Here is a 26,466-nt window from a genome sequence, read left to right on the forward strand (position 1 = left end):
GCTAGAAAAAAGCAATAGGCTCTCACACATTCTCATTTTTGTCACTTTTTGTCCCTATTGCTTTGCTTTGGGGGGGGGGGTTCTTTTTTCTCCCTCAAATGGCCATTTTGATATTACATTGTTGTATCTCCGGCATAAAAACTTGCAGTTTGAATATGTAGGAAGATACGCTGGATGTATGATTATGTAATATAGAACTGACCACTAGGGGGGAGCAGAATACATTTAGAAAAGAGGGGGGTGATCCTGAAGCTGTAGGGACACACAAACAACAAAAGAGGTGCCCTCATTTCTTTTGCTTAACCAAACAGGTTATGTTGGTTTTCAAGGGTTGCAAAACCTGAAATACCTGTTTGTTTCAGACCACCATGGGATAAGCATTGATATCACAAGCACTAAAGACTCTTGTCATACCATCTTAAGTGCTTGGCTGGGGGTTTGGAGAACTTCTGCAGATTGGTTCCAGCTGGTCTATGAATTTCTCAGTAGGAGCTAACACTCACGCCCAACACCATATGGAAAACCTTTTCTGAAACTCAGTTAACTTTGTGAAGCAGTTTTGTTCATAGTGCGATGCTTCTGACTGTGGATCGAAAGGGGAGGTGGGGGGTGTTGAAAATTTCACTGGGAATATGCCTAGCACATTCCAGACTCTAAAAAGCAATTATCCTCAAATGGCAGATGATTTTCTTCCTATCGTGGTTTTGTGTCTGGCTTCTATTGTATTTACCAAACAAAAGGAGAAGCCCGAAAGGTACAGATATCCAGATGCATAACGAGATTTAATGTAAGAAAAAACTTTTGAACTATAGAATTTTGACAAGAACAGAACAGCTGCTACAGGTGCAAAGTGTTTGAGGCTTCTAAAAGCCTGATGGGAGCCAGGGTAAGCCAAAGAGCATTATGCGTATTAGATAGTGTGCGTATTAGATGCGTATTAGATAGTGTGATGGTCCTTAGCCACCGGAAACATCCCCTCTGTTAATAGCATGTAAAATAGCACAGTTGCAGTTATGAGGAAAGAAAGAGGGTCTGTAAAAGAAACACGAAGAGCCGAGCATTTGAGGCGTCTGAAAGTCCTGGCAGGAGCGATTGAAAGCCAAGAAAGCCCTGGTTGAAATATCATTTGAGCCATAAACTTCTAAGCATTTATATTGTTTCTGCTCGGGTGACACATACACTAGGTGGCTTCCCTCTAGGACAGAGCTGGCCAAACTGTGGCTCTCCAGATATCCATAGACTACAATTCCCATGAGCCCCTGCCACCCCCTCCAGGCCCATCATTGGCCATTTTGGGAGTAGGGGGGGGAGACAGGTCAACGTAACCATATATGGTTATATCACCCAGTACATGTTTAACAAATTTTAAAAATATATTAAAAAATTAACTCCGACCCATTCAGGAAACCTTTCCAGGGCTACCAACCCCCCCCCCCCCCAGAATTTCACAAAACCCTGGTTGAGAAAGCTTGTTCTAGATGTCCATTGGCCCCAACTAAGTGCCTGGTGGAAGAGCTCGGTTTTGCAGGCTCCGTGGAACTGGTTTATTTCCGTCAGGTCCCTCAGCTCTTCCGGGAATTCATTCTACCAGGTCAGGGCCAGAACTGAAAAGGCCCTGGCCCAGGTTGAAGCCAGAAGTATCTCTTTGGGGCCAGGGATTGCCAGTTTATTCTTTTTGGACTATCTTGGGGTCCTTTGTTCTTTGTTAGGATCAAAAGGAGACGAAAAGCACATCAACTGCTTTGGGTCTCCATTGGGAAGAAAGCTGAAATACCTGCTTCAGGTAAACAAATGCATAAAACCTACCACAATACCCACTTCCTGTCCGAAAAGACGGTCCAGATCGGCTGCGGGCAAGTTCGCAGCCCAATGGGGAAAACATGAAGACAGGATTCAACTCTGCATGGAAGCCAAGGTGGAGCGAGGCAGCCGTGTGGAAACAGCCTGAGTTTCTAATTTAAATTTCTTTTCTAATCATTGTAAAGGAAACATGAAAGCATGCCTTTGGGGAGACAAAGAATGTGCCGATTTCCCCAGACTTCTGATTCCTGGTTGGTGCCGGCCGACGAATGAACATCCATTAGCAGCTGCCATGTATACACAAGGAAGGAGCACTGTTTACGTGTCCAATGCCGAATTGATAGGCCTCTTTCCTTAAGCGTAATGGCAGCGTTGCTCTTTTGCAGGCTATTAAGGGGAGAGCATTTTTCCGTTGGCTTCAAAGGACCCTCACACTTAATACAATGCTCCGATGCGGTCTCTCAGTCTTTGGCTGCAGCGTACGACCTTACCCAGTCCGCGGAACAAAAGCGTTACATTGTTAGTAACGTCTTTACTTTTGACCGTAATAAATCAGTTATTGAGTGCAACAAAGTTCATGGATCAGGGTTACTGAAAGATGGGCTGTAATAAAATAGGTGATGAAAATACACCGCCGACGTTTGAGCGTGACCGCCACCCTACCCCCAAATTCTGTTTGCAGACAGAGAAAATCTGAGGTTCTGTGACGTTGGCAGCTACTCGTGTCTAATTAAAACTGGGCACATGTGGGCATGCCTGGGAGCTGCCTGCTGCTGAATCTGACGCTTGGCCCATCAAAGCCGGTATTGCCCACTCAGGCTGGCAGTGACTCTGCTGGACCTCAGGAGGGGGTCTTTCCTGTCACCTACCGCCTCGTCCCCTTTCTAGCTCTACCACTGACCCTCCACGTTCTACCTGCACACTTAATTCCGTACGAAATCTGTCTCTGGGAAGTTAAAAAACAGCTTTGACCCTTGAAAAGCTCATTCTCCGAAAATCTTGTTGAAAGGGATGTCACATCGTCCCCCCGGCTCCCTCCTCTTCCTCCCAAATCTCCTGGTATTTGCCTTGGCGGTGCTGGGAATCCCAGCTCCTTTATGTTCTTGCCAGCTTGGTGCTGTGGTTAGGAGCAGCAGCTTCTAATATGGTGAGCCGGGCTTGATGCCCCGTTCCCCCACATGCAGCTAGCTGGGTGACCTTGGGCTGGTCACAGTCCTGTTAGAGCTGTTTTCACAGAGCAGTCTTGTCAGAGCTCTCTCAGGCCCACCTGCCTCACAGGGTGTCTGTTGTGGGGAGAGGAATGGGAAGGCGATTGGAAGCCGCTTTGAGACTCCTTCGGGTAGAGAAAAGCGGCATATAAAAACCACCTCTTCTTCTTCAGTAATATCAGGGCTCTCTCAGCCTCACCCACCTCACAGGGTGCATGTTGTGGGGACAGGAAAGGGAAGGCGATTGGAAGCCGCTTTGAGACTCTGGGCAGTGAAAAGTAGGGTATGAAAACCAGCTCTTCCTTGTCTGTCTGTCTGTCTATCTACATCATACAGGAGAATTTTTGTTTTATCTGTCCTTCTGCAGAACAGCTAGATTTGCCTTCAGTAGCTCTTTGGAAAAGAAAATGGTGTTCAGTGTGTGAGCTTTTGAGAATTAAGGCTTGCTGCCAGAGTATCTAACCAGGGGAGTGATGCCTCTCCAATTGAAAATCTTAGTTGGTCTCAGAATGCTACCGGACTCAAATCTAGCTGTAAAATTAAAGGGTTACTGGCTGGTCTTCAGTCTCAGGTTCTTTCCGGAAAGAAAATAGTCCTGCTGGATGCAGCATTGGTCAGACCCCACCTTGAGTCCCGTGTGCAGTTCTGGAGGCCTCACTTCAAAAAGGATGTGAACAAAATGGAGAGGGGGCAGAGGAGAGCGAGGAGGAGGATACGGGGCCAGGGGACCAAGCCCTATGAAGATAGGTTGAGGGACTTGGGAATGTTCAGCCTGGAGAAAAGGAGGTGGAGAGGGGACATGATAGCCCTCTTTAAGTATTTGAAAGGTTGTCACTTGGAGGAGGGCAGGGAGCGGTCCCTGTTGGTAGCAGAAAACAGGACCTCCGCAGTAATGGGTTTAAACTGTGTACAGAATGGTACTTGGTAGATATTGGGGGGAAATTTCACAGTCAGAGTAGTTCAGCAGTGGGATGGGCTGCCTAAGGAGGTAGGGAGCTCCCCCTCACTGGTGGTCTTCAAGCAGCGGCTGGACAGAGACTTATCCTGGATGCTTTGGGCTCATCCTGCATTGAGTAGGAAGTTGAACTAGATGGCCTGGGTGGCCCCTTCCCACTTCAGGATTCTATGAAAATGGAGAGTGGCTGTACTTTGGGGACAGTGTTTACTAATACACAGGTGATAATATTGTTTGCCCAGCAGGCATGCTGGCTTATGGGGCTCGCGTCTTGCTGCAGTGGTTGGGGGGGTTCTCCTCCCCCTTTCCCTTCCCCCAAGGGCTTTTGAAAAAAATGTAACATTAGCAAATAGATATTCTTCTATAACAATCTGTCTTTCAAGTTCACTGGATTCCCGCCTGCTTCTTTTTAAGTAAGTTTCTAGTCCCCTTCATTGCAGAGAAAGGGCATTTCTGAGGATCTTCTTGTTCACATGGGTGCCAGCCCAGTTTTTCTTGAGATCTTAGGGAAAACATCACAGGAAATGTGTTTATTGACTTAATTTCTACCCTGCATTTCTTCCCTTTGGGGCCCCAAATTGCCTTACCTTCTCCTCCCGCCTCCACTTTTTATTATTAGAACAGCCCTATGAGGTAGGTCAAATAGCAGAAGACTGGCCCAAGATCACCGCGCTAGCTTCCATCGGCACAGTGGGGAATTCGAACCTGGATCTCCTAGATCGTAGTCTGGCCCTCTGACCATTACATCGCACCGGTGTGTTTTTGAATTAGCCCGTTTACTGTTATGGTCACCTGGACCTTATGCCTTCGTAGGAAACAAGCATTTTGTGAAGTGCTTTTTATTATCTCACTGTACTGAAAAGAGAGAAGAGTCTGATCAAGCTTTTTGCATTCTGGGTGTTACCACAGGGTATCCAAGCCAAGACTTTGACTGGGCAGATTACCAGAAGCAGTGCGGAGCGGAAGCGGCACCAGAGTCCTGTTTTAAAAACGTAAGGTTCTTTTTATCTTGTGGACTACATGATAAATATGAGCAGGCAGTGTGATGCGGCAGTAAAGAAGGCGAATGCAGTCTTGGGCTGTGTCAACAGAGGCATCACATCGAAATTGCAAGATGTCATAGTCCCTATGCTGTATACCAGGGGTAGTCAACCTGTGGTCCTCCAGATGGCAATGGACTACAATTCCCATGAGCCCCTGCCAGCATTTGCTGGCAGGGGCTCATGGGAATTGTAGTCCATTGCCATCTGGAGGACCGCAGGTTGACTACCCCTGCTTGTATACTACGTTGGTCAGACCCCACCTGGAGCCCTATGGGCAGTTCTGGAGGTCTCAGTTCCAAAAGGACGTGGACAAAATGGAGAGGGGGCAGAGGAGAGCGACAAGGATGATCCGGGGCCTGGGGTCCAAGCCCTAGGAGGAAAGGCTGAGGGACTTGGGAACGTTCAGCCCGGGGAGGATGGCTCTTCTGAAGTATTTGAAAGGTTGTCGCTTAGAGGAGGGCAGCAGAGGAGAGGACTTGCAGTAATAGGTTTAAACTACAGGTAGAACGGTACCAGTGGATATCAAGGGGGGGTGGAAATTTCACAGAGTAGCTCAGCAGTGCAATTGGCTGTCTTAAGAATCGTCTGCCACTTCTGAGGTTTCTTGAAACCTGATGTATGTTTCAGAGGGTTTCTTAGTGGTGAAAAAGTTGAGAGAGGCTGCAACTTGACAGCAAAAAAATACAGGCAAGAGATCATTTTAAGAGGGCTCGGAGAGAGGACAGCGTCTCCCATGCTATACGTTTACTGATTTCTTGCGTCCTCTTGTTCAGTCTGACCAAACAGGGCCTTGCAGTCATACAAGCCCTGGAAAATGTGGTTGCCCACCAGTGAAAATGAGATAAAGAATAGCAAAGCTTGTTTTAAAATGGCTTTCCATTCTTTTAAATTGAAGTTTAATTCTTTTAAAGTGAAAATTACTCCTTTTGTCCTATCTTGCTTTGCTCTGTGGGCTGTCAGGGACCAAGCTGTGTGTTTCCTTCTGTCAAGGAGATGCTTATTCCACAAATGCACATGTGCCAATCGTGGTGACGGCCCCAAAAGAGAGAGTAGTAATTCAGTCCAGAAAACCTTGATACATCAGTTCATTTCTAGCCAGCTTGGTGTGGTGGTTGAGAGCTGGCAGCTTCTAATCTGGAGAACCAGGTTTGATTCCCCACTCCTTCACATGCAGTCAGCTGGGTGACCTTGGGCTACTCACAGTTCTCTCAGAGCTGTTCTCACAGAGCAGGTCTCTTAGAGCTCTCTCAGCCCCACCTACCTCACAGGGGGTCTGTTGTGGGAAGATGAAGGGAAAGGTGATTGTAAACCATTTCGGGACTCCTTCAGGTAGAGAATCATTATAAATAACCAGCTCTTATTTTCCTTTCTCTTAGATAAAACACAAAACAAAATACCTTAGAATTAACATCTAACAAAGGATACAAAGCTAAGCCTGCAGAGAACACGGGTCCTCATTTCTATCACCCTGTCTCTTGTTTTTAGGGCTCCTTTAGCCGTGGCTTTACAAAAAATATGAAGCTGGAGGCCGTGAACCCCAGGAACCCAGCCGAAATCTGTGTGGCTTCCATCACCTCAGTGAAGGGGAGATTAATGTGGATCCGTTTGGAAGGTAAGCTACAGTCGTGGCTACATGGACTTTATTGTTTATGGTTCGGTATTCTGGGTTTAAAACTCAAAACGAATTTGTTGAAGATTTCAGGCTGGCCTGTGCGAAAACCTGAATTTGACCCCTGTGTTTTTCAGCATTGTTTACTGTCTGGGAAACCTCTTTATTTTATTATATTTAATGCTTTGGGCTCATCACACCTCTGATACGGCTGTTCTGACTGAGCAGTCCTGTCAGCCCCGCCTACTTCACAAGGTGCCTGTTACGGGGAGAGGAATTGTAAGGCGCTTTGAGACTCCTACCAGCAATGAAAAGCAGGGTATAAAACCGAACTCTTCTAAGGTAAACCTGAAAGTAATGGGAAGGCACTCTAGAAAATGTCAGAACTCTATGGAAACCATAGAGCTGGCGATTCCTAGAGGGGATTGGCATCACTGTCAGCTTTCCCAGGATATGATCTAGCAATGTCACACCAAGGTTATTTAAAAAAAAGATTTCCCCCGCCTGAGTGATGACAGATAACAAGAGTTGGGGGCGAGATATCTCCTGCCCGCCGCAGGTGAATAGAAGGCATACCTTTGATGGCCTATCCAGACAAAGACTCTAGCTGGCTTATGTGTTCCTTATTTTGAATTGTAAATCAGATTTTTCCTCAACTAGACCTGTAAAAACTAATTAGTTGAAACAAATAGACGGGAATGTGGTTTTCTGTCTCTATGTGTAGCTTTTGCATGTGGCCATCTGATAATTTTCCTTTGTTTCCTTTTGAAACCCAGCCAGGATTTTTTTTGAATCAGTGCCAAATTAAATGAGGACGATGCATAATTACTCCTTTTGTCCTGTCTTATATTGCTTTGCGGGCTGCCAGGGATGGAGCTTCATGTTATCTTCTCTCGAGGAGAGTCTTACTCCCCGCCCGCCCGTGCACACACACACACAATGGCACCAACGGGAGAGTCATAATTCAGTACAGAAAAACTAATGGGGCTTCAATTCATTTCCAGTTTGTCACTGCTAATAATCTCTTGGAACGAGGAGTTGATGAGGTGCTTATAGGCCTCCCGTCTCTCCAACGCATAGCCGAGTAGATGTTTGTCATTAAGCCTACTTAGTTGAATATGCAACTAGCTTAAAGTGAGAGGGGGGGGGGAGCATGTGTTGCAAGATTGCCTCCTCTATTTGGAATTAGAAGAGTATGAACTCCCGGAAATGCTGAGGGACCTGACAGAGCTCTCTGAGTTCTGCAGGGCCTGCAAAACGGAGCTCTTCCGCCAGGCATTTGGTTGTGGCCGGGTGGGAGCCCTGGGGTTTTCAGTCGGGTTCCCCCCGCTTAGAGCCCACTGAACGGCAGTATTAGACTGTTGAGGGGCAAAGGTTGGATACACACTTTTCTTGGATGCTTTGGGCTGATCCTGCGTTGAGCAGGGGGTTGGACTAGATGGCCTCTATGACCTCTTCCCATTCTAGGAGTTTAGTTCAGCAGTGGAATAGGCTGCCTAAGGAGGTGGTGAGCTCCCCCTCACTGGCAGTCTTCAAGCAATGGTTGGATACACACTTTTCTTGGATGCTTTAGGATGCTTAGGGCTGATCCTGCGTTGAGCAGGGGGTTGGACTAGATGGCCTGTGTGGCCCCTTCCCACTCTATGATTCTAGGGGCCTAATTTCAGCCTCTAGCCAGTTTTACTCCATTTTATTCCATCTTATGTTTTTATCAATGCCCGGAATGGGTGTCAAAGTTGCCTCGCTAGGGGACAAGGTTGTAGGGAGATCCCCGACACTGGCCTCGCCTGAAAGCCTGGCGGAAGAGCTCCGTTTTGCAGGCCCTGTGGAACTGCTTGAGTCCCAATAGGGCTTTGATTTCCTTTTGGAGCTCATTCCACCAGGTTGGGGCCACGGAGGAGAAGGCTCTGGCTCTGGTTGAGGCCGGGCAGACTTCTTTGGAGCCAGGGATCACCAGGTTGTTGGAATAGAGAGAGCGTATCACTCTTCTCCCCCACCCCAATTACCTAATATACAGCATGGACTTCTCATGATAGTAATGGTCTGAATATGGCTCAGGGCAGCGTACGAGATAAGATTAACGTACATTTTACATACATACAAGAGGGTCAAAGATAGAAATGTGCTTGCAGAGAGCTGATGCCATTTCCTGGGATCGTTTTTTAAAAAAATTAATGCATCTTCTGGAGCTTCTGTCCTGTTTTAAAAATTATATTCTACATTTCTCTTGATAGGATTACAGGGGCCTCCTTCGGAACACATTGTCGACGTAGACTCGATGGATATATTCCCGGTCGGCTGGTGCGAAGCGAATTCTTACAAGCTGTCTGCGCCGCATAAAGCAGCTTGTAAGTAATGAAAGAGTGACCTTACACTGTTAGGAGTGACTGCAGTATACCCTTGTTTAATTCTCACCTCACAGGAAGCAATGAGAACAGCAGCATCCAGCATCCTAAGAACATCAAAAGAGCCTTGCTGGATCAGACCAGTGGTCCTTCTAGTCCAGCTTCCTAAGAACACAAGAAGAGCCCTGCTGGATCAGACCAGGGGTCCATCTAGTCCAGCATCCTGAGAACATCAGAAGAGCCCTGCTGGATCAGACCAGGGGTCCATCTAGTCCAGCATCCTGAGTACATCAGAAGAGCCCTGCTGGATCAGACCAGTGGTCCTTCTAGTCCACCTTCCTAAGAACAAAAAAGGGCCCTGCTGGGTCAGACCAGTGGTCCTTATAGTCCAGCATTCTAAGAACATCAGAAGAGCCCTGCTGGATCAGACCAGTGGTGCTTCTAGTCTAGCATCATTTAGCCATTTCCTCTGGATAGCCACCAGCGGGACATAGAGGCCCATATCTTTCCCTAAGCTTGCTTTCTGGCTCTGGGATTCATAGGATTTGTACATCTGGCTATATGTGGAGGAAGGTTGGGGAATCAAACCCGGATCTCCAATCTGCTGCTCTTTAACCACTCCACCATGCTGGCTGTGTATAAAAGAAATAGGACTTTTCCCCACCTTTCCAAGCATGTGGGTTTTGCAAGATCCTAAATTGCAGCCGTGTGCAGTTTTTTTAACCCTCACAGGGATGATCCCTTGACTGTTAGTATGAAAATGGACGAGAATTCCTCAGGGACGGGAAGAAGGACGGCCAAGAGAAGCCAACTGGCTGAGATCTTTGCATTCCCAGGCACCTTAATTTTTATGATCAGCCAGCCAAGGTTGTTTTTCGTGTGCCTGGTGAATATAAATCGCATGTGCCCCACCCCCAAAAAATAGTTTGAGGTATGGGCAAGATCACTTGTCTATTTTCCATAAGTTCTGCAAGTCAGATTCTAAAACATGCCGCTCCTTTTCAAAAGACCAAAATCTGCTTGGTTTTAAAATCAAGGAGCCGTGCCTAATTTCGGAGAGCTCAGCTGAAGCATCGCTGTGCAGCGTCCCAGCTCTTAAGGCAGCGGCAACATGGCGGGTAATCAGATGTGCAAAATGTAATCACCCCATAGGAGTTTTTTTTCCTAAATGCAAAATGAATTTTAGTGTGTTGGTTACTCATATTTTTTAGGAAGGAACTCAGAAGTTGAGCTGCACAATAAAATAATGTAAAAATTTTGATTATTTATTATAGTGCACAATTAAAAACAATAAAAACTTCATAAAAATTATACAGAACCAACAGCACATAAGATCAAATATTTATCTTCCAGGATCCCATTCAAACACTCAGCTACACTTTATAATGAGTTTAATATAAATATAGAGTGTATTATCACAGTTCTGACCACTGAGGGTTGAAACGTGTTTGATCTTATGTGCTGTTAGTTCTGTATAGTTTTTATGAAGTTTTTATTCTGTTTTTAATTGTGCACTATAATAATCAACATTTTTACATTATTTTATTGCACAGCTCAACCTCTGAGTTCCTACCTGTTAAGGTTGGGTTGTGTTCCTTTTTTGGTTTTAGTTTTACTAATATTTTTTCCCAGTAAGATGACTGAAATGCAAGGTCTTGGGGCTCTCTATTTTACACCACCAAGTAGCAATGTAATTTCTGTTTACATGCATTTGCTTACAAAAAAAAGCAAGTGAGGATTTACTGTCCCAATGAGGGCTGGAGCAGCTGTGTGACTTTTTCATCGTAGAAGCCCACTAGAAGCACAAAATTAATTGGATTGGTGGCTTAAATAGAGCAGCCTTTCTTGACTTTTTTTATTGCTGAGAAACCCCTGAAACGTTCTTCAGGCTTTGAGAAACCGTACAAGTGACGTGATCGTGCAGAATATGGCTGGTCTGATCTAGGCCCTCCAGAGGAACTCATTGGCCATTGTGTGAGACAGGATGCTGGATTAGACGGACCACCGGTCTGATCCAGCAGGGCTTTTCTGATGTTCTTATGGAGACCTTGGCCTCTATGCCCTGTTGTTGTCCTTCCGGAGGAACTGATTGGCCACCGTGTGAGACGGGATGCTGGATTAGCTGGACCACTGGCTTGATCCAGTAGGGGTCTTCTGATAGTCTTACTAGTATAGCAATAACAATTAGGTGAACATCTAAATCTGCTGAGAACGCTCTTCCCAATGCTGACTGAACTTTGAACTTCTAAGATGGCTGGTTCACTCATGAATGAGATTTGGAGTTTAGGATATTTCCCATCCCTTCTCATAACCACCTCTCATCTCAGGCCTGGAGTTCTGTTCCTATTGGTGGACCTCCTGAGGGCACCTGGGCTTTGGCCACTGTGTGACCCAGAGTGTTGAACTGGATGGACCAACATGGCTTCTCTTATGTTCTTCTGTCTGGGGCAGTGATGCTCTGTATTCTTGGTGCCTGGGGGGGGGGGGTAAGAATGAGAAGGCATCTAGAGTTCTGACTCCACTGATGGACCTCCTGTGAGCACCTGGATTTTGGCCACTGTGAGACACACAGTGTTGGACTGGATAGGCCATTGGCCTGATCCAACATGGCTTCTCTTATGTTCTTATTCTACCACTTCTGCATTCCGTCACCTTGGCCCCATCTCGTTCTGGTGCGTGATGGGAGACCAAGCGTTGGTTTCCAGGTACCCCATCTATAAAGGATTGTAGTAAGATGCAGTTTTTCCAGCATTCCCGTGAATGACTGCTGCAAGACCCCTCCCCCATGCCTGGCAGAGAGCCATTTGTAATATTAACAATCTTGATAGTGACATGGAACCTCCACGTTCAGAAGAAGTGTACCTCTGACTGCCAGGATCTGGCAGCAAACATAAGGAAGGCTATCCCCACCACACCCTTCTTGTAAACTTCCCAGGTGCTTCTACCTGGCTGCGGTTGGAGAATAAATACCAAGCTGAATGCCTCTGAAGTCTGGCACATTTACCGAGTTGTGACAAAAAGCCATGAAGTTCTGATCTGTGTTGCTGTTTCCATCCGGATGGGGAGACTTGAATGCGGGAGACCCCTACAAACTTAGATTGCAAAATCCCATTCCTCTCGTTTCTTTCTCCTTTTTTTTGCAGTACAAAGGACGAGAAAGATTGCCGTGGTGCAGCCAGAGAAGCAGTAAGTAGGCACTTAAAATGTAAATAACAAAGCCGCTTTAATATGTAAATAAATAAGATTTGCTCCCCGGGAATAGAGTACAGCAGCGCGACTGAATAACTCGGGTGTTCGGCAGCTTATAATTTAGTATGTGCACGGATACCTCCTTAAAATGATGTGAGGTGCGTGGCTAGAATGCACATCGTCTGGCTGCAGCAGGCTTCCAGTTTCCCTCTGTGGATCTAAGGGACCGTCTCAAAATGTTAAGACTCTCTTGTGGCGGGAGAGGAGGAACTAGGATTCTTTCCCCCTGTCACTCAGCAGGTCAGCGTAAGAAAGCAAGGGATCCTCTGGGCACCGTCCCAAGAGATGGGTTCACGACAGCGGAAATGGTGATTTGCGAAAATCCACAAGCATGCCAGATATTTAAATCTAGAGTCCTGGGTGGGAAAGATTTGGCAAAACCCAAATTCATCTGCAGCCTGCATGGTGTGGTTAAGAGCGGTGGATTCTGATCTGGAGAACTGGGTTTGATTCCCCATTCCTCCTCCACTGGCAGCCAGCTGGGTGACCTTGGAGCAGTCTCTCTTAGAGCTGTTCTTTTTAGCAGTTCTTTTTAGAACCAGCAGAGTGCAGTCAAAAGGGTCGGTCTTGGAGCTAGGTCCGCGGAGTTGTCAGGAGCTGTCAGGAGATTAAAATGGGGGCGTGGCTTTTGGAAGAAGGCAAAGTTGCAGATCCAATGAGCACATAGGGAAGCGCCGTCTTGTTTTGAGTGGTTCGTCTCCTTCCCGTAAATGGCATAAAGGAGAAATGCCTTCCTCTGTTGTCAAATAGGCTTCCGTCTGGAGTGCCCGTGGAGAATATTCTTCACAACCCTTGCCTCGTCCCTCTGCCGGACACACTGGGTGAGTTTCTCGGAGGTTTCTTTGGAGGGGGCTTAAGATGTCTCCACTTTCATTAAAAGGCCATTGGAAGGGGTTGGGAATCGATTTCTTGCATGGAATGCTAAAGGGGCTGTTTGCAGAATCACTCAAACGTATTCCTCTGTACAGACCTCGATCGTTGTAGGAGAGATTCTCCGACCAACAGACTGACTGCCTCAGGTTCTCATCCTAGATTCCCTCCTTATGGAGGGACTGGATAATGACTCGCCTTGTTGCTGTGCTGCTAGCTTTCCGATGTTTTAAATCTATTTGCGTGTTTTATTGATTTACAGCATTTTGTCCATAAAACCAACATAGCATTAAAAATCACCTCCTATCCCCACCCACCCCCAAACGCCTCCCCTGCCAACTGCAAAATGGGTGCTAAATGTCCCTGGGGAAGGTGTAATAAATGCAGGTACCCTGAGGCACCCAGGAGGGCCAGATCTTCCACTTCATGGCCACAACCAAATGCCTGGCAGAGAGCTCCTTCTTGTAGGCCCTGCGGAACTGAAGAAGCTCCATCAGGGACCTCGGCTCTTCCGGGAGCTCATTCCACCAAGCAAGGGGCAGGGTCAAAAAAGCCTTGCTCTGGTCAAGGCCAGGATAACTTTGTGGAGGGGCAGGGATCTCCAACCTGTGGGTTCGAACCCACAGAGTTTGATTGTTATATTGTTGTACTTGGGCTGCCTCGAGGTGAGAGGCTGGTTATAAATGTAAACATGAATTCCGTGAGCGCTTGGAAAATAAAGCTAGACATATCAGAATTAAAATGTAATCGTAGCCAATATTTAATGGCTATAACCCGCCATGAGCCGTTGGGAGTGGCGGGTAAGAAATCTAAATAATAATAATAATAATAATAATAATAATAATAATAATAATAATAATAAAAGCCACATCTTGGTTTCAAAGAAGTCCGCCTGGTCTCAACCAGGGCCAGAGCCTTCTCTGTCCTAGCCCCCACCTGATGGAATGAGCTCCCGGAGGAGATCAGGGCCCTGACGGAGCTTAAACAGTTCTGCAGGGCCTGCAAAAAGGAGTTCCTCCACCAGGCATTTTGTTGAGACCAGACACAATCAACAACGACTGGAAGGCCCCTGCTCCCCCCCCCCCCCGTCCCCCCTCAGAATTTCACCAACATGCTCTGGACCTGTTTGTATTGTTGCATTGTTGTATTGTCTATATTATTTATATTGTTATATTGTTATACAGTTATACATTGTTATACAGTTACAGCCATTAGTTATTATCTCTCTTTGTATCTCTCATTAGTTATTATTGTAAAGTTATTCACATGTTTATAGATTGTTTTATGTATTGTTGTTTGTTCTTATGTAAACTGCCCTGAGCCCCCGGGGAGGGTGGTATATACATTAATTAATTAATTAATTAATTAATTAATTAATCCCTTACCTTAGAAACCCCATTGAGAGGGTCACAGTTTGCACCTCCTCCATGAAAGGTGAGCCTTACAATCAGCCCTGTGTTCTCCTCCGCAGGTCCCGTCAACGGGAGGTACAGTTGTCCCACCCTCTTTATCAATCACCGCTGCTTCTCCGGTCCCCACTTGAACAAGGGAAGACTGGCGGAGCTCCCTCGGTCCGTTGGGCCGGGCAAATGTGTCCTCGTTCTCAAAGAGGTGAGGATCGTGGTCACAGACTTTTCCTCCTGCGCGTCCAGAATGGGGGGGCCAGTAATGCGGTCGGGACACTGGCCTTCCCTCAAGGAGGTGGCTGGCTCAGAGACCTGTGACTTGGTGAAGAGAAACTGAGAAGAAAGTCTTCAAGATTCCCTTCCCAGTGGCGGCCACTCTTTGGGGGACTGGTGTAGTTCTTCCCACCACCACCACCACCCCAAACATCCAGATTGAAAGCTGAACTGTATCAGGATGCTGCAGGGGTGGCCCAAGATCATCACAGCTGATTGAACCATCCATGGGTCATTGACTAGGGTGCCAAGGAAAGAACGCAGCTCCCTGGCAGGGGCGCTTTTATTGCTGCAGAATGCAAACTGGAGCCCCCCATGGAGCGGAGAACCATCCAACTGGGGTTGCCAACCCCCAGGCGGTAGCTGGAGAGTTCCCCAACAGGGATCCAATGTTTCTCCCTCCTCTCCTTTTCATCATATGAGTAGCGTTACAGTCTTCAGGCAGTGACTTGAGATCTCTCCAGGTGACAGAGTTGGACGCTTTGGAAGACAGACCCCAGCGAAGGCCCTCCTCACCACAGACCCTGCCCTCCTCAGGCTACACCCCCAAAACCTCCCACCAGGAGCTGGCAGTCCTACATCCCCTCTCAAACCTGCACCCTTTTTTCTTTGCCCTCTTTTCCGCAGGTCCTCGGTATGGTCATCAACTCTGCTTACAAACCCGGGAGTGTTTTGCGGGAGCTGCAGTTGGTGGAAGACCCCAGGTGGAACTTCCAGGAGGAGATACTCAAAGCCAAGTAAGGGTTTCCTTCCAGGGCTCATGGTCTTAGATGGAATCAGAGCATGGCCAACGATAGCTGTAACTTCCGTAGGTGTAGGGTATTCACTGCCCACTCTGAACTGGGCTGAATCTGCACAGAGCTTCTATTCCAGTCACAGGTCGATTAAATACTGAATGCCATTTCCATTTTGAATTTGGGCGATTTGAATTTCCCATCTGCAACCAATCTGATTGAGCCACCATGTCCCTACCTTTCCCCCGCGATATCCCGGAGCAGAGAAAACTCTGTATAATTGATCAAGCCGCTTTGAGGGCTCCCAGTATTCAAGTCCAGATCTGAGTTTTGCCGAAATAACGTTCTCCCTGCTGAGGTAGAGAAGCAGTCTATCCCTGATTGGCTGGGCGCCAGTTCTAAGACTTCCTAGTTCCTGGTTGCATGATTTTTCTCCCAAGATTTATTTTTTTAATGGTTTAAGGTGACTGTGCTCCAGAATCCACACTTCTCTCAGCAGAGATTTGCCTCATTCTGTGAGAGGCTGCTGCTGGCTTGGCTTCCCCCACCCACACACTCACTCACTCACGAGCAGCCTTGTGCTCAACTGCAGAAGGGTTTTGAGTTCGGGGGGGGGAGGCAAACACAAATGGGTTCAAATCGATCTGAATTCAGCAGGATCAACAGCAGGGGAAAAAAAGTAAGTGCAGAATCAGCCCAGGATGGCCCAGGCTAGCCAAACCTTGACGGATCTCAGAAGCTAAGCAGGGGGCAGCACTGGTTGGGACTTGGATGGGAGACCCCAAAGAAGTCCAGGGGTGCTGTGCAGCGGCAGGCAATGGCAAACGTCCTCTGAACAGGCCTTGAAAACCCTACGGAGTTCTCACATCAAAATCACAAGATGTCATAGTCCCATTGTATACGGCACTGGTCAGACCACACCTGGAGTACTGTGTGCAGTTCTGGAGGCCTCACTTCAAGAAGGACGTAGATAAAATTGAAAGGGTACAGAGGAGAGTGACGAGGATGATCTGGGGCCAAGAGACCAAGCCCTATGAAGATAGGTTGAGGGACTGGGAATGTTCAGCCTGGAGAAAAGGAGGTTGAGAGGGGACATGATAGCCCTCTTTAAGTATTTGAAAGGTTGTCATTTGGAAGAGGGCAGGATGCTGTTCCCATTGGCTGCAGAGGAGAGGACACGCAGTAATGGGTTTAAACTTCAAGTACAACGATATAGGCTAGATATCAGGAAAAACATTTTCACAGTCAGAGTAGTTCAGCAGTGGAATAGGCTGCCTAAGGAGGTGGTGAGCTCCCCCTCACTGGCAGTCTTCAAGCAAAGGTTGGATACACACTTTTCTTGGATGCTTTAGGATGCTTGGGGCTGATCCTGCGTATGGCCCCTTCCAACTCTATGATCCTGTATGGCCCCTTCCAACTCTATGATTCTCAGAACTTGGCTGTGACTTGTGCCAGGCATGGAATAGAAAAGGGTCAGGCCGAAAACCCCTGTCCAAAGCAAGACCTTCCCCATATTGGCTTCTCTAAGCGTGTTAATTTTTTCCCCTTCCAAGTTCCCTTATGTGGGTCATTACCCCAGCGATCTTTGATCTCCGTTCCCTTTAGCCTCGCCGGTAATATGGTTAATTGGAAAAGCAAAATCCATTTCGGCCGAGGAATCTTGTTAATGCTACAATTGACACGGAGCCCGCTGAACTTGAAAGCCTTAACCGCGCTCCCGGCTAATAGGCCTGATGTCTTTTTATCACTTAAAAGAGAGCTGGCAAAACGAAAGGCTTGTTGGAACGGCAATTATGCTATTAATAATATGAATATCTGAGCGGGTAACGTTCAGTTCAGTGGTGCTTTATATTTTTATGGGATTGGACAACTCAGGAAGCTAGTTGAAAAATTGCAGGGGGGAACGGCACTTTTCAAGCTGTGTCCTCTTGTATTTATTTTAAAAAGCAAGACAGCAATATAAAAGGGACACGAAGAAGAGGGGTGGTTTTTGTACCCTGCTTTTTACTACCCAAAGAAGCCTCAAAGTGGCTTACATACCTTGAGACTCCTTCGGATAGAGAAAATTGGTATATAATGGTATATAATTGGTATATCTTCTTCTTCACAAATATCAGGGCTCTCTCAGCCTCCCCTCCCTCACAGGGTGTCTGTTGTGGGGAGAGGAAAGGGAAGGTGATTGTAAGCCGCTTTGAGACTCCTTCAGGTAGGGAAAAGTGACATAGAGGAACCAACTCTTCTTCATCATCCATGTTTCTGAAGCTAGACTCTCATCTGGAGTCTCATCTGGAGAAGTGGGTTTGATTCCCCACTCTTCCTATAAAGGCAGTCTGCTGGATGACTTTCGACCAGTAACAGTTCCCCCAGAACTCTCTCAGCCCAACCTCCCTTTTGTGGGGACAAAGAAGAGAAGGCAATTGTAAGCCACTTTGAGACTCCTTATGGTAGAGAAAAACAGGGTATAAAAATCAACCTGTCTACCCCAGAGGATTCCTGGTTTTCTTTTTTTTTTAATCTACTAAGTCCTTGATCGAGTCATACTGACCAAATTGCAACTTCCTGTGACAGATACCGAGGGAAAACCTACAGGGCAACGGTCAAGATTGTCCGTACGTCAGACCAAGTTTTGGATTTTTGCCGGAAGGTCTGCACCAAGCTCGAATGTTGTCCAAATTTATTCAGCCCTGTGCCAGCGACTGAAGGCTGTCCGGAAAACTGCTCCATTCACACAAAAACAAAATACAGTGAGTACAAGGGTGAAGCAAGCATGGAATCTGCTGATCGAAGGTTGTCGACTGTCCTGCTTCCAGCTGAGGCCAAACAATTTCATAACATTCAAGACAATTTCAAAACAGATTTCTGGGTATAGTCCGTTTCCGACATCTTCATCAGTGATTTTCTCAATGTTGTAATAACTCCATCTTCTCTAATAGTATTTTAATGATTGTTGAAATTAACCTCCTCAGTCTCTTAAAATGTTTTGGTTTATGTAGTTCAATCCCAAATTGGTCGCAGAATATCCAAATTTGTAGGAGTGTACTAATATTCGTATAAGATTGAGTTATGACAATATTGAGAATATCACTGATGAAGATGTCCAAAATGGACTACACCTGGGAATCCATTGTGAAATTGTTTTGAACATTAAATCACTTCTCCATTGCCAGATTGAGACCGTTTTCTTCTACTGTATTATGACTAACGGGTCTTCACCGGTTCCAGTTGAGGTCAGTTGAGACATTTTGCACAAAAGAAGAAGGAAGCCCCTGCTCTTAAGGGACAGCAGAACGATTTGGTGCCACCTGCAAGCCAAGAGTAAAAATAGTGCCCGATCATTTGGTTAGTACTTTCGGACAGGCTACAACAGGGATAGGCAAACTGCGGACCTCCAGATGTCCAGGGACTACAATTCCCATGAGCGCCTACCAGCATCCGCATCGCTGGCAAGGGCTCATGGGAATTGTAGTCCATGGACATCTGGAGGGCCGCAGTTTAACTACCCCTGGGCTACAGTAATGTGTTTTGTTTTTTTAATGTGACACTGGTGCTGTTGCTTGGGAACTCCTATGCCCCTCAACGGAGCCTACAGTCCAGCACACAAAACCTTCTCAAGGTCTCTGGTCCCAGAGAAGTAAATATGGCCTCAACCAGAGCCAGGGCTTTCTTGGTCCTGGTCCTGACCTGGCGGAACAATCTCCTGAGCGAGCTCAGGGCCCTGAGGGACTCAAAGCAGTTCTGCAGGGCCTACAGCCGAGGCCCGTTGAACACCAATGAAACTGGCCTCCGTACGCACATATGGAGGCATGTAGGTGGACATATTTAGTAAGATCTTGCCACCATGGCCCCAACCTGGTGGAATGAGCTCCAAGAAGAGCTGAGGGTCCAGATGGAGCTCTGAGTTCCGCAGGGCCTGTAAGATGGAGGGACTTGGGAATGTTCAGCCTGGAGAAAAGGAGGTTGAGAGGGGACATGATAGCCCTCTTTAAGTATTTGAAAGGTTGTCACTTGGAGGAGGGCAGGATGCTGTTCCCATTGGCTGCAGAGGAAAGGACACGCCGTAATGGGTTTAAACTTCAAGCACTACGATATAGGCTAGATATCAGGAAAAAAATTTTCACAATCAGAGTAGTTCAGCAGTGGAATAGGCTGCCTAAGGAGGTGGTGAGCTCCCCCTTACTGGCCGTCTTCAAGCAAAGGCTGGATACACACTTTTCTTGGATGTTTTAGGATGCTTTGGGCTGATCCTGCGTTGAGCAGGGGGTTGGACTAGATGGCCTGTATGGCCCCTTCCAACTCTATGATTCTATGACTAGATGGCCTGTATGGCCCCTTCCAACTCTATGATTCTATGGAGCTATTCCACCAAGCATTTGGTTGAAGCCAGGGTGGTGACCAGAGTTTTGATTTGTGGATTCTCCCCCCCCCCCCCCATTACTATTCCTAACTTTTAATGATAAAGACTCCCGGGGTCATCTTGTTTAGGGTCTTCAGCTGGGTCCTTTGGCTGGAACAGTGGATGAGCGAAAGGGTTGTGAGTGTCCTGCATAATGCAGGGGGTTGGACTAGATGACCCAGGAGGTCCCTTCCAACTCTGTGATTCTAGAATTCTAAATTCCATCTAAACATCTGGGAGAAGTTCCTGACAATTAGACTGGTTTCTCAGTGGAACAGGCTTCCTCGGGAGGTGGTGGGTTCTCCATCTTTGGAGATTTTAAAACAGAGGCTGGAGAGCCATCTGAAAGAGAGGCTGATTCTGTGAAGGCTCAAGGGGGTGGCAGGTGACAGTGGATGAGTGAGAGGGTTGTGAGTGTCCTGCACAGTTCAGAGGGTTGGACTAGAGGACCCAGGAGGTCCCTTCCAACTCTATGATTCTGTGAAATAAGCCGTAGGACAATTTGCATGACTTTGGGATCTCCTACTCACGTTCCATTCCAGCTTATTATTACGGGAAGAGGAAGAGAGTTGTTCAGCCTCCTTTTGGGGAGACCAGCAGCCGCGGCTTGGAGAGGAAACACAGCCAGCTGGCGAGGCGCAGGAAGAGGCGAAAAACCATCGTAACTCAGAAGAGAAGGCAGCTGTCAGCCACCGATCTGAACACAGAGGTGACGTTTGGGGTTTGATCTCTCTCGTTGAAACTTCCAGGACAGGACCGTTCCTGTGTAAAACCGGAACGGTTGGAGAACAAATAGCCAGTGCAGGGGGTCCCCGGCGTGGTGCCCTCCGATACCTTACCCCAGCAGCAGTGTTTAGTGCACCCTGGCCTTCAGCGGGCTCTTTTTACATTCTTAACGTAATTAGTTAATTGTGGCTCACCGCTGCAGGAGAGCGACGAAGAAGAGCCAGAGGGCCTGGAAGACGAGACGTGGAGCGAAGAGACCAGCCCGGGGTCCCACGATGATCACACAGACTTCTCCCCTGCAAAAGTGTCGTTGGCCAAACCCGGAAGTCCCATGAAGTTACGGAGCAGTGGCGATTCAGGCCAGGCGGCTCACACCGAGAGAGGGAGGCAAGCTCAGAAAGCGCTCGCTCTCCTGTGCGCTAAACGGGCAAAGAGGGATCCGATGAAGCAAGTAAGGGCCTCCGTTACTCTTTTTACGTGTGATCCGGACTGGGCCCATGGATAGCCCCCCTCATCCCCACCCCCACCCCCCACACACACACACCATTTGAGAGCTGCAGGTTGGCGGCCATCTTAGCCCTTTATAAGGCATGAGGCCCAGAGGAGAAAGAACGCTTTAGTGCCACACTGTTCGTGGCATTTGACATTTTCTTTAGCATGGGGCTGGTTTCTTCGTGGTGCCCATGAGGTTGCTGTCACCTCTGGTTTGGCCTTAGGGTAGGATACCCACTCCCCCCCAAGTACCCTTCTCTGCTCAGCTGTGACATTAATTAGGCAATTTCCCGTCAGTTTTCACTAATAAATTAGTGTCATGAGGGCCACAAGAAGAAACAGCTTTCAAATGGGCTTAGATAGATTAGTGGAAGATCCGTGTATTGATGGCTAGCGGCCACGGTGGCCGTGGGGAACCTCCACATTCTGAATCCCCAGAAGCAGGAGGGAATATCGGGGGAAGGCTTTGGCCTCTATGCCACATTGTTGGCCATGCAGTAGAACTGATTGGCCACTGTGTGAGACAGGTTGCTGGACTAGACGGCCCTCTGGTCTGATCCAGAAGGGCTCTTCTGATGTTCTTAGAAAGGGCTCAGCTTCTCTGCCCTGTAGTTGGCCCTCCAGAGGAACAGGTTGTCCATTGTGTGAGATGGGATGCTAGAATTGATGGACCTTTGGTCTGATCCAGTAGGGTTCTTCTTAGGTCCTTATGAAGACCTTGGCCTCTATGCCCTGTAGTTGGCCATCCAGAAGAACTGGTTGGACCCTGGTATGACAGGATGCTGGACTAGATGAACTATCGGTCTTACTCAGGAGAGCTCTTCTGATGTTCTTATGAAGGCCTCAGGCTCTCTGCACTATTGTTGACTGTTTAGAGGAGGGAATCCTAACCAGGGGTAAGTGGGAGCTGTGAAGTGGTGTGGTAGGGGGTGGATGGGTCTGGTCTGTCTTCTGAGCTCCTCCTCTTCTTTCCGGCCTACATGAGTCAGAGCCAACATAGTAGTAGTAAAGGCAGGGCGAGGGAGCAAAAGAAGGGCTAAAGGTGTGGATAGTGATGTCATTTCTGGGGGCGTGGCCAGCTGATGTCACTTCCTTGAAGTCTGAAAAATTATTTTAGGGGCTCCCCCATGGACAAAAGATTTTAAAAGTCTGGTCTAGAGGAACTGGGCAGGCACTGTGTGAGACCGGATGCTGGACGAGACAGACCATTGGTCTGATCCAGCAGGGCTCCTATGTTCTTAATATATTTGCCCTTGTAGGAAATAAAGCAAGACCCCGAAAAGAAACTCGTCCTGGAAAGCAATCCACTGGAGTGGACAGTGACAGATGTCGTGAGGTTCATCAGGCTGACAGACTGTGCTCCTCTTGCTAAAATATTTCAGGAACAGGTAAGGCCGGTTTATTTTCCCACCTTTTCTCTTCCAGACCTGACACAACATGGGGGTCTAAGACCGTGATGGGGAGGTCCCTGGCTTAAATCCCACAACTGCCACAAGATGTCTGGGAAACTGTCAACCTGCTGTGTTTCTCCACGGGGAATAACAACGAAGGCCCAGCTTAATCTGTTACAAAGATTTCAAGAAGAGAGCCCGTATGGCATAGTGGCCAGAACGTTAGACTAGGGCTTTCTCCACCAGGATTTTGTGAAACCCTGGGGTTCCTCGACGGCCCTGGAAGGGTTTCCCAAGTGGGTGGGAGTTAATTTTTAATATTTTTCTAACGTGTTAAACGTTCGTTCGTTCATTCATTATTAGATTTCTATACTGCTGCTCTCCAATGGCCTCGCGGCACTTTCTAACATGCATAAATACAATAAAACATCCCATAAAAACAATTACAAGTTCTCACAATTAGACAGATGACGAATCAATCATATAGGCGCCCTAACCCTCTCCCCCACCCAAGGGTCACTCAGCCCAAGGGTCAGTTCTCGTATACTATAGTATCTAGTATCGTATCGTATGTATAGTGTATAGCAGTGGTCCCCAACCTTTTTATCACCGGGGACCACTCAACGCCTTTTACTGAGGCCCGGTGGGGGGGGGGTAGTTTACTCCTCTACTCTCAACCACTGCCCTAACGCTCTCTGATCGCTATGGTAATGTTTAAACATCCCTTCAAAATAAGATACAGACACGCCACAACAATGAACATAAGGAACATTTTATTTTCATGGAAATTTTAACTCATGACAATGACAAATCAATGGGAACCCTGAGCTTGTTTCTCTGCGACGAGATAGTCCCATCTGGGAGTGATGGGAGACAAGGACACCCGAAGTGTGTTGTAAAGGGCCGGGGGGGGTGAAGTAAAGGGTTGGAGGGGGGGAGAAAGCGTCCTTCGGGGCCCACCTCCAATTAGTCGAAGGACCACATGTGGTCCGAGGCCCACAGGTTGGGGATCGCTAGTGTATAGTATAGTATAGTAATAGTATAGTAATAGTATAGTAATAGTAGGAGCGAGGGCCAGATCTAATCAACATGGAGGGGGGATCCTCCAATTAAAATATCCGCCCTGGCCTCAACCATACGCCTGGCGGAAGAGCTCCTTCTTGCAGGCCCTGTGGGAAGCTGGCAACTCTGGCAGGGCCCTCCGCTTTTATCAAGTGATGTGACCATATATGGTCATGTAGACAAGACCCGCCCACAAGATGGACAACGATGGGCCTGGAGGAGTTGAGAAGAGGAGGAGCCCTGGGTCGGCATGTCCACAGCTATGCTTCCCAACCATATTCTGCACAATCAGGCCTCAATGCAGATTATGGCAAACCCCCTCTGCCCCTTGCCCCGAAAACCCTACAACAGGGGTGGCCAAACTGTGGCTTTCCAGATGTCCATGTGTTGGTAGGGGCTCATGGGAATTTTAGTCCATGGGCATCTGGAGAGCCACCGTTTGGCCACCCCTTTCCACTACCACCACCAGCAACATGCTTGGTCATAACTAGAACAGAAAACAATTCCTGCTTTCCCCGGTGAGCTTCGATGCTGATTTCGAGTATCTAGTGCTCTGCAGCGAGTCTTCGATATTCTCTCTGGTTGCTCTGCAGCAGGCTAAATAATGCAGTCTCGATTTGCTTCAGTGGCCGTTTGCAAGTGGATTTTGTCGTTTCGTCCAGGAAGACCCAGTCGCAAAGTGCATTGGAGGTGGTTTAAAGTGCGTTCAGTCCACTTCCAATGCACTTTGCCTCTGGGATCGAAACAGCACTACTGTGCGTCTGTGAAAGGGTCCTGAAACATTCCAACGCCAAGTCCCTCTCCCTTCCCCCACATAGAAACCCATAAGGAACCCCCATCCCTTAGGTTGCAAGTGAAGAAAATGCTAAACCTTCGGAATGGATAGATCTCCTGTCTGCCAACAGGGAGGTCCCCTTATTCCCTTGGAAGTTGTCTGCCTCCCTCCACCAACAGCCGTTCTTGCCTTGCGCGATTCTCAAAGCTCCCCCATTCTTTCTGTCTCCTCTGCAGGATATCGATGGCCAAGCTCTCCTCCTGCTAACTCTCCCGACAGTCCAGGAGTGCATGGACCTGAAGCTCGGCCCCGCCATCAAGTTGTGCCACCAGATTGAGAGGGTCAAGCTTGCTTTCTATGCCCAGTATGCCAACTGATGCCACTGTTCTGTGCTCCGCCTTCCCTTTCCTTCAACTCTAAGGAGGTGCTGGGACTGCCAACCTCTAGGCCACGTATTCCCAACCAGGCGTCCACAGGATCTCCGGAGGGGTTCCCCAGCCTTTCCTCTCCTGCACCCGGGAAGGGGGCGGAGCCTGTTATGTCTACTCCCGCCTTCAACCGCCTCCTGTCTCCTCCCATCAGTTCTCCTCGAGTCCGCCGCTTAACACAGGTGGTGATGTCACTTCCAATGCCATGTCATTTCCAGGGGCGTGGCAGGGAGACATGGCCAGCTGACATCACTTCCAGGACTCCTCAAAGCCTGAAAAACCATTTCATGGATCTTCTCCGTGGTCAAAAGGCTGAGAAATACTGCTCTAGGCAGGACCTGGAAATTTCCCAGAATTAAAACTGATATCCTGATGCCAGAGATCAATTCCCCTCGAGACAATATGGCTCCTTTGAAAGGCAGAGTCTGATATTTTACCCTGCTGATGCCCCTCCCACCCCCACGCCCTGCTTCCCCCCAGACCCAGCTCACACATCTCAACGAATTTCCCAGCCCAGAGCTGGTAACCCTATGAGGGAGCCTCTATTGTAGGCCCTCAATCTCCCCCTCAGAGGCCTGTGCTTCCCAGAATTCCTTGCAAAGTAGAATTGGGTACCTGGAGAATATTCCCCATTGCCCTTGGATTCCCACATCTCTGGCCAGAAATAACCTTGTGAGGAATAACTAGGAAAGGAGACTCTCAGGTGAGTCCCAAGAAGCATTTATGCTGTTGTTTACTCCTAGCACTCCGTGGAAAGTTCTCCCCAAGGGTCACAAAAGGATTGTGCGGGAGCAAACCAGTGAAACAGGTAGGCCTTTAGGAGAAACCGGAACACAGTGCAAGAAAACCCACGCAGAAAATGTCCGACTTTTGCCGTTTCAGGCTCCAGTATCTGTATCCCTGGAAAGGATGGGGCCTTCCCAGTTGAATGTGTTTTCTGTCCGTTTAACTGCTGTACCTTCCCTCTCAGAAAACTGAGAGCCAGTTTGGGGTAGCGGTTATGAGTGCGGACTTCTGATCTGGTGAATCATAGAAGAACCAACTCTTCTTCTTCAGTAATATCAGGGCTCTCTCAGCCTCACCCCCTCTCACCCCTGCCTTGTTGTACGATCAATACCTTGCAATTCTTTGGATTATAGTCAAGAAACAAACCCAGTTACGATGGGAGAGCATTTTGAAAGAAGCAAAATACTGCGGAAGTCTTGCGTGTTACGGGACATGGGGGCATATTGTTAATTCTCTTGTATAAGATTTTATTAGGTATGTGTGCATATATATATATATATATATATGTATATGATTTCCTGTAAATAGTGGACAAAAAGAATCTATATTCAAGAGTTATATTTTAATTTTTATTCAGAAAAAAAGAAGAAACAACCCCATTTTTACTTGAAGAATTGTAAGCCAGGTTGTCAATAAAGTCATCCGAAAGCTTCTCTTTCTGGCTTTTATGCGTTTTGTGTGTGTGTGTGTGTTTTATTTTTTGTCTACTTGTTTCTGACTTAAGGCATTAGATAATTCCATCAAGGATTATTGGTCATGAGATCTCCATATTATTAGCCATGAGATCTCTGCTTTAGGATGCTTTGGGCTGATCCTGCGTTGAGCAGGGGGTTGGACTAGATGGCCTGTATGGCCCCTTCCAACTCTGTGATTCTATGATTCATACTCAAAAACCGCTAACGATTGGTTACTGAGGAGCAA

At 47.6% G+C, this 26,466-nt stretch overlaps 1 protein-coding gene across 2 annotated transcripts in view; it reads left to right on the forward strand.

The window, feature by feature from the left end:
* Window positions 1-26,213, forward strand: part of SFMBT2 (Scm like with four mbt domains 2) — a 56,538-nt gene extending 30,325 nt beyond the window's left edge. For both annotated transcript variants that reach the window (XM_077340311.1, XM_077340312.1), the window contains exons 10-21: window positions 4,873-4,955; window positions 6,492-6,618; window positions 8,850-8,963; window positions 12,104-12,146; window positions 12,960-13,030; window positions 14,551-14,690; window positions 15,386-15,495; window positions 18,061-18,236; window positions 20,428-20,594; window positions 20,814-21,062; window positions 22,363-22,491; window positions 24,568-26,213. In XM_077340311.1, the coding sequence (XP_077196426.1) occupies window positions 4,873-4,955; window positions 6,492-6,618; window positions 8,850-8,963; window positions 12,104-12,146; window positions 12,960-13,030; window positions 14,551-14,690; window positions 15,386-15,495; window positions 18,061-18,236; window positions 20,428-20,594; window positions 20,814-21,062; window positions 22,363-22,491; window positions 24,568-24,708 (1,550 nt within the window). In that variant the 3' untranslated portion in view covers window positions 24,709-26,213. The remainder of the gene's footprint in view (window positions 1-4,872; window positions 4,956-6,491; window positions 6,619-8,849; window positions 8,964-12,103; window positions 12,147-12,959; window positions 13,031-14,550; window positions 14,691-15,385; window positions 15,496-18,060; window positions 18,237-20,427; window positions 20,595-20,813; window positions 21,063-22,362; window positions 22,492-24,567) is intronic.
* The last annotated feature ends 253 nt before the right edge of the window (window positions 26,214-26,466 follow it).

The sequence above is a fragment of the Paroedura picta genome, chromosome 5 (assembly GCF_049243985.1).
Source record: "Paroedura picta isolate Pp20150507F chromosome 5, Ppicta_v3.0, whole genome shotgun sequence".
In the NCBI taxonomy this organism is placed as follows: Eukaryota; Metazoa; Chordata; class Lepidosauria; order Squamata; family Gekkonidae; genus Paroedura; species Paroedura picta.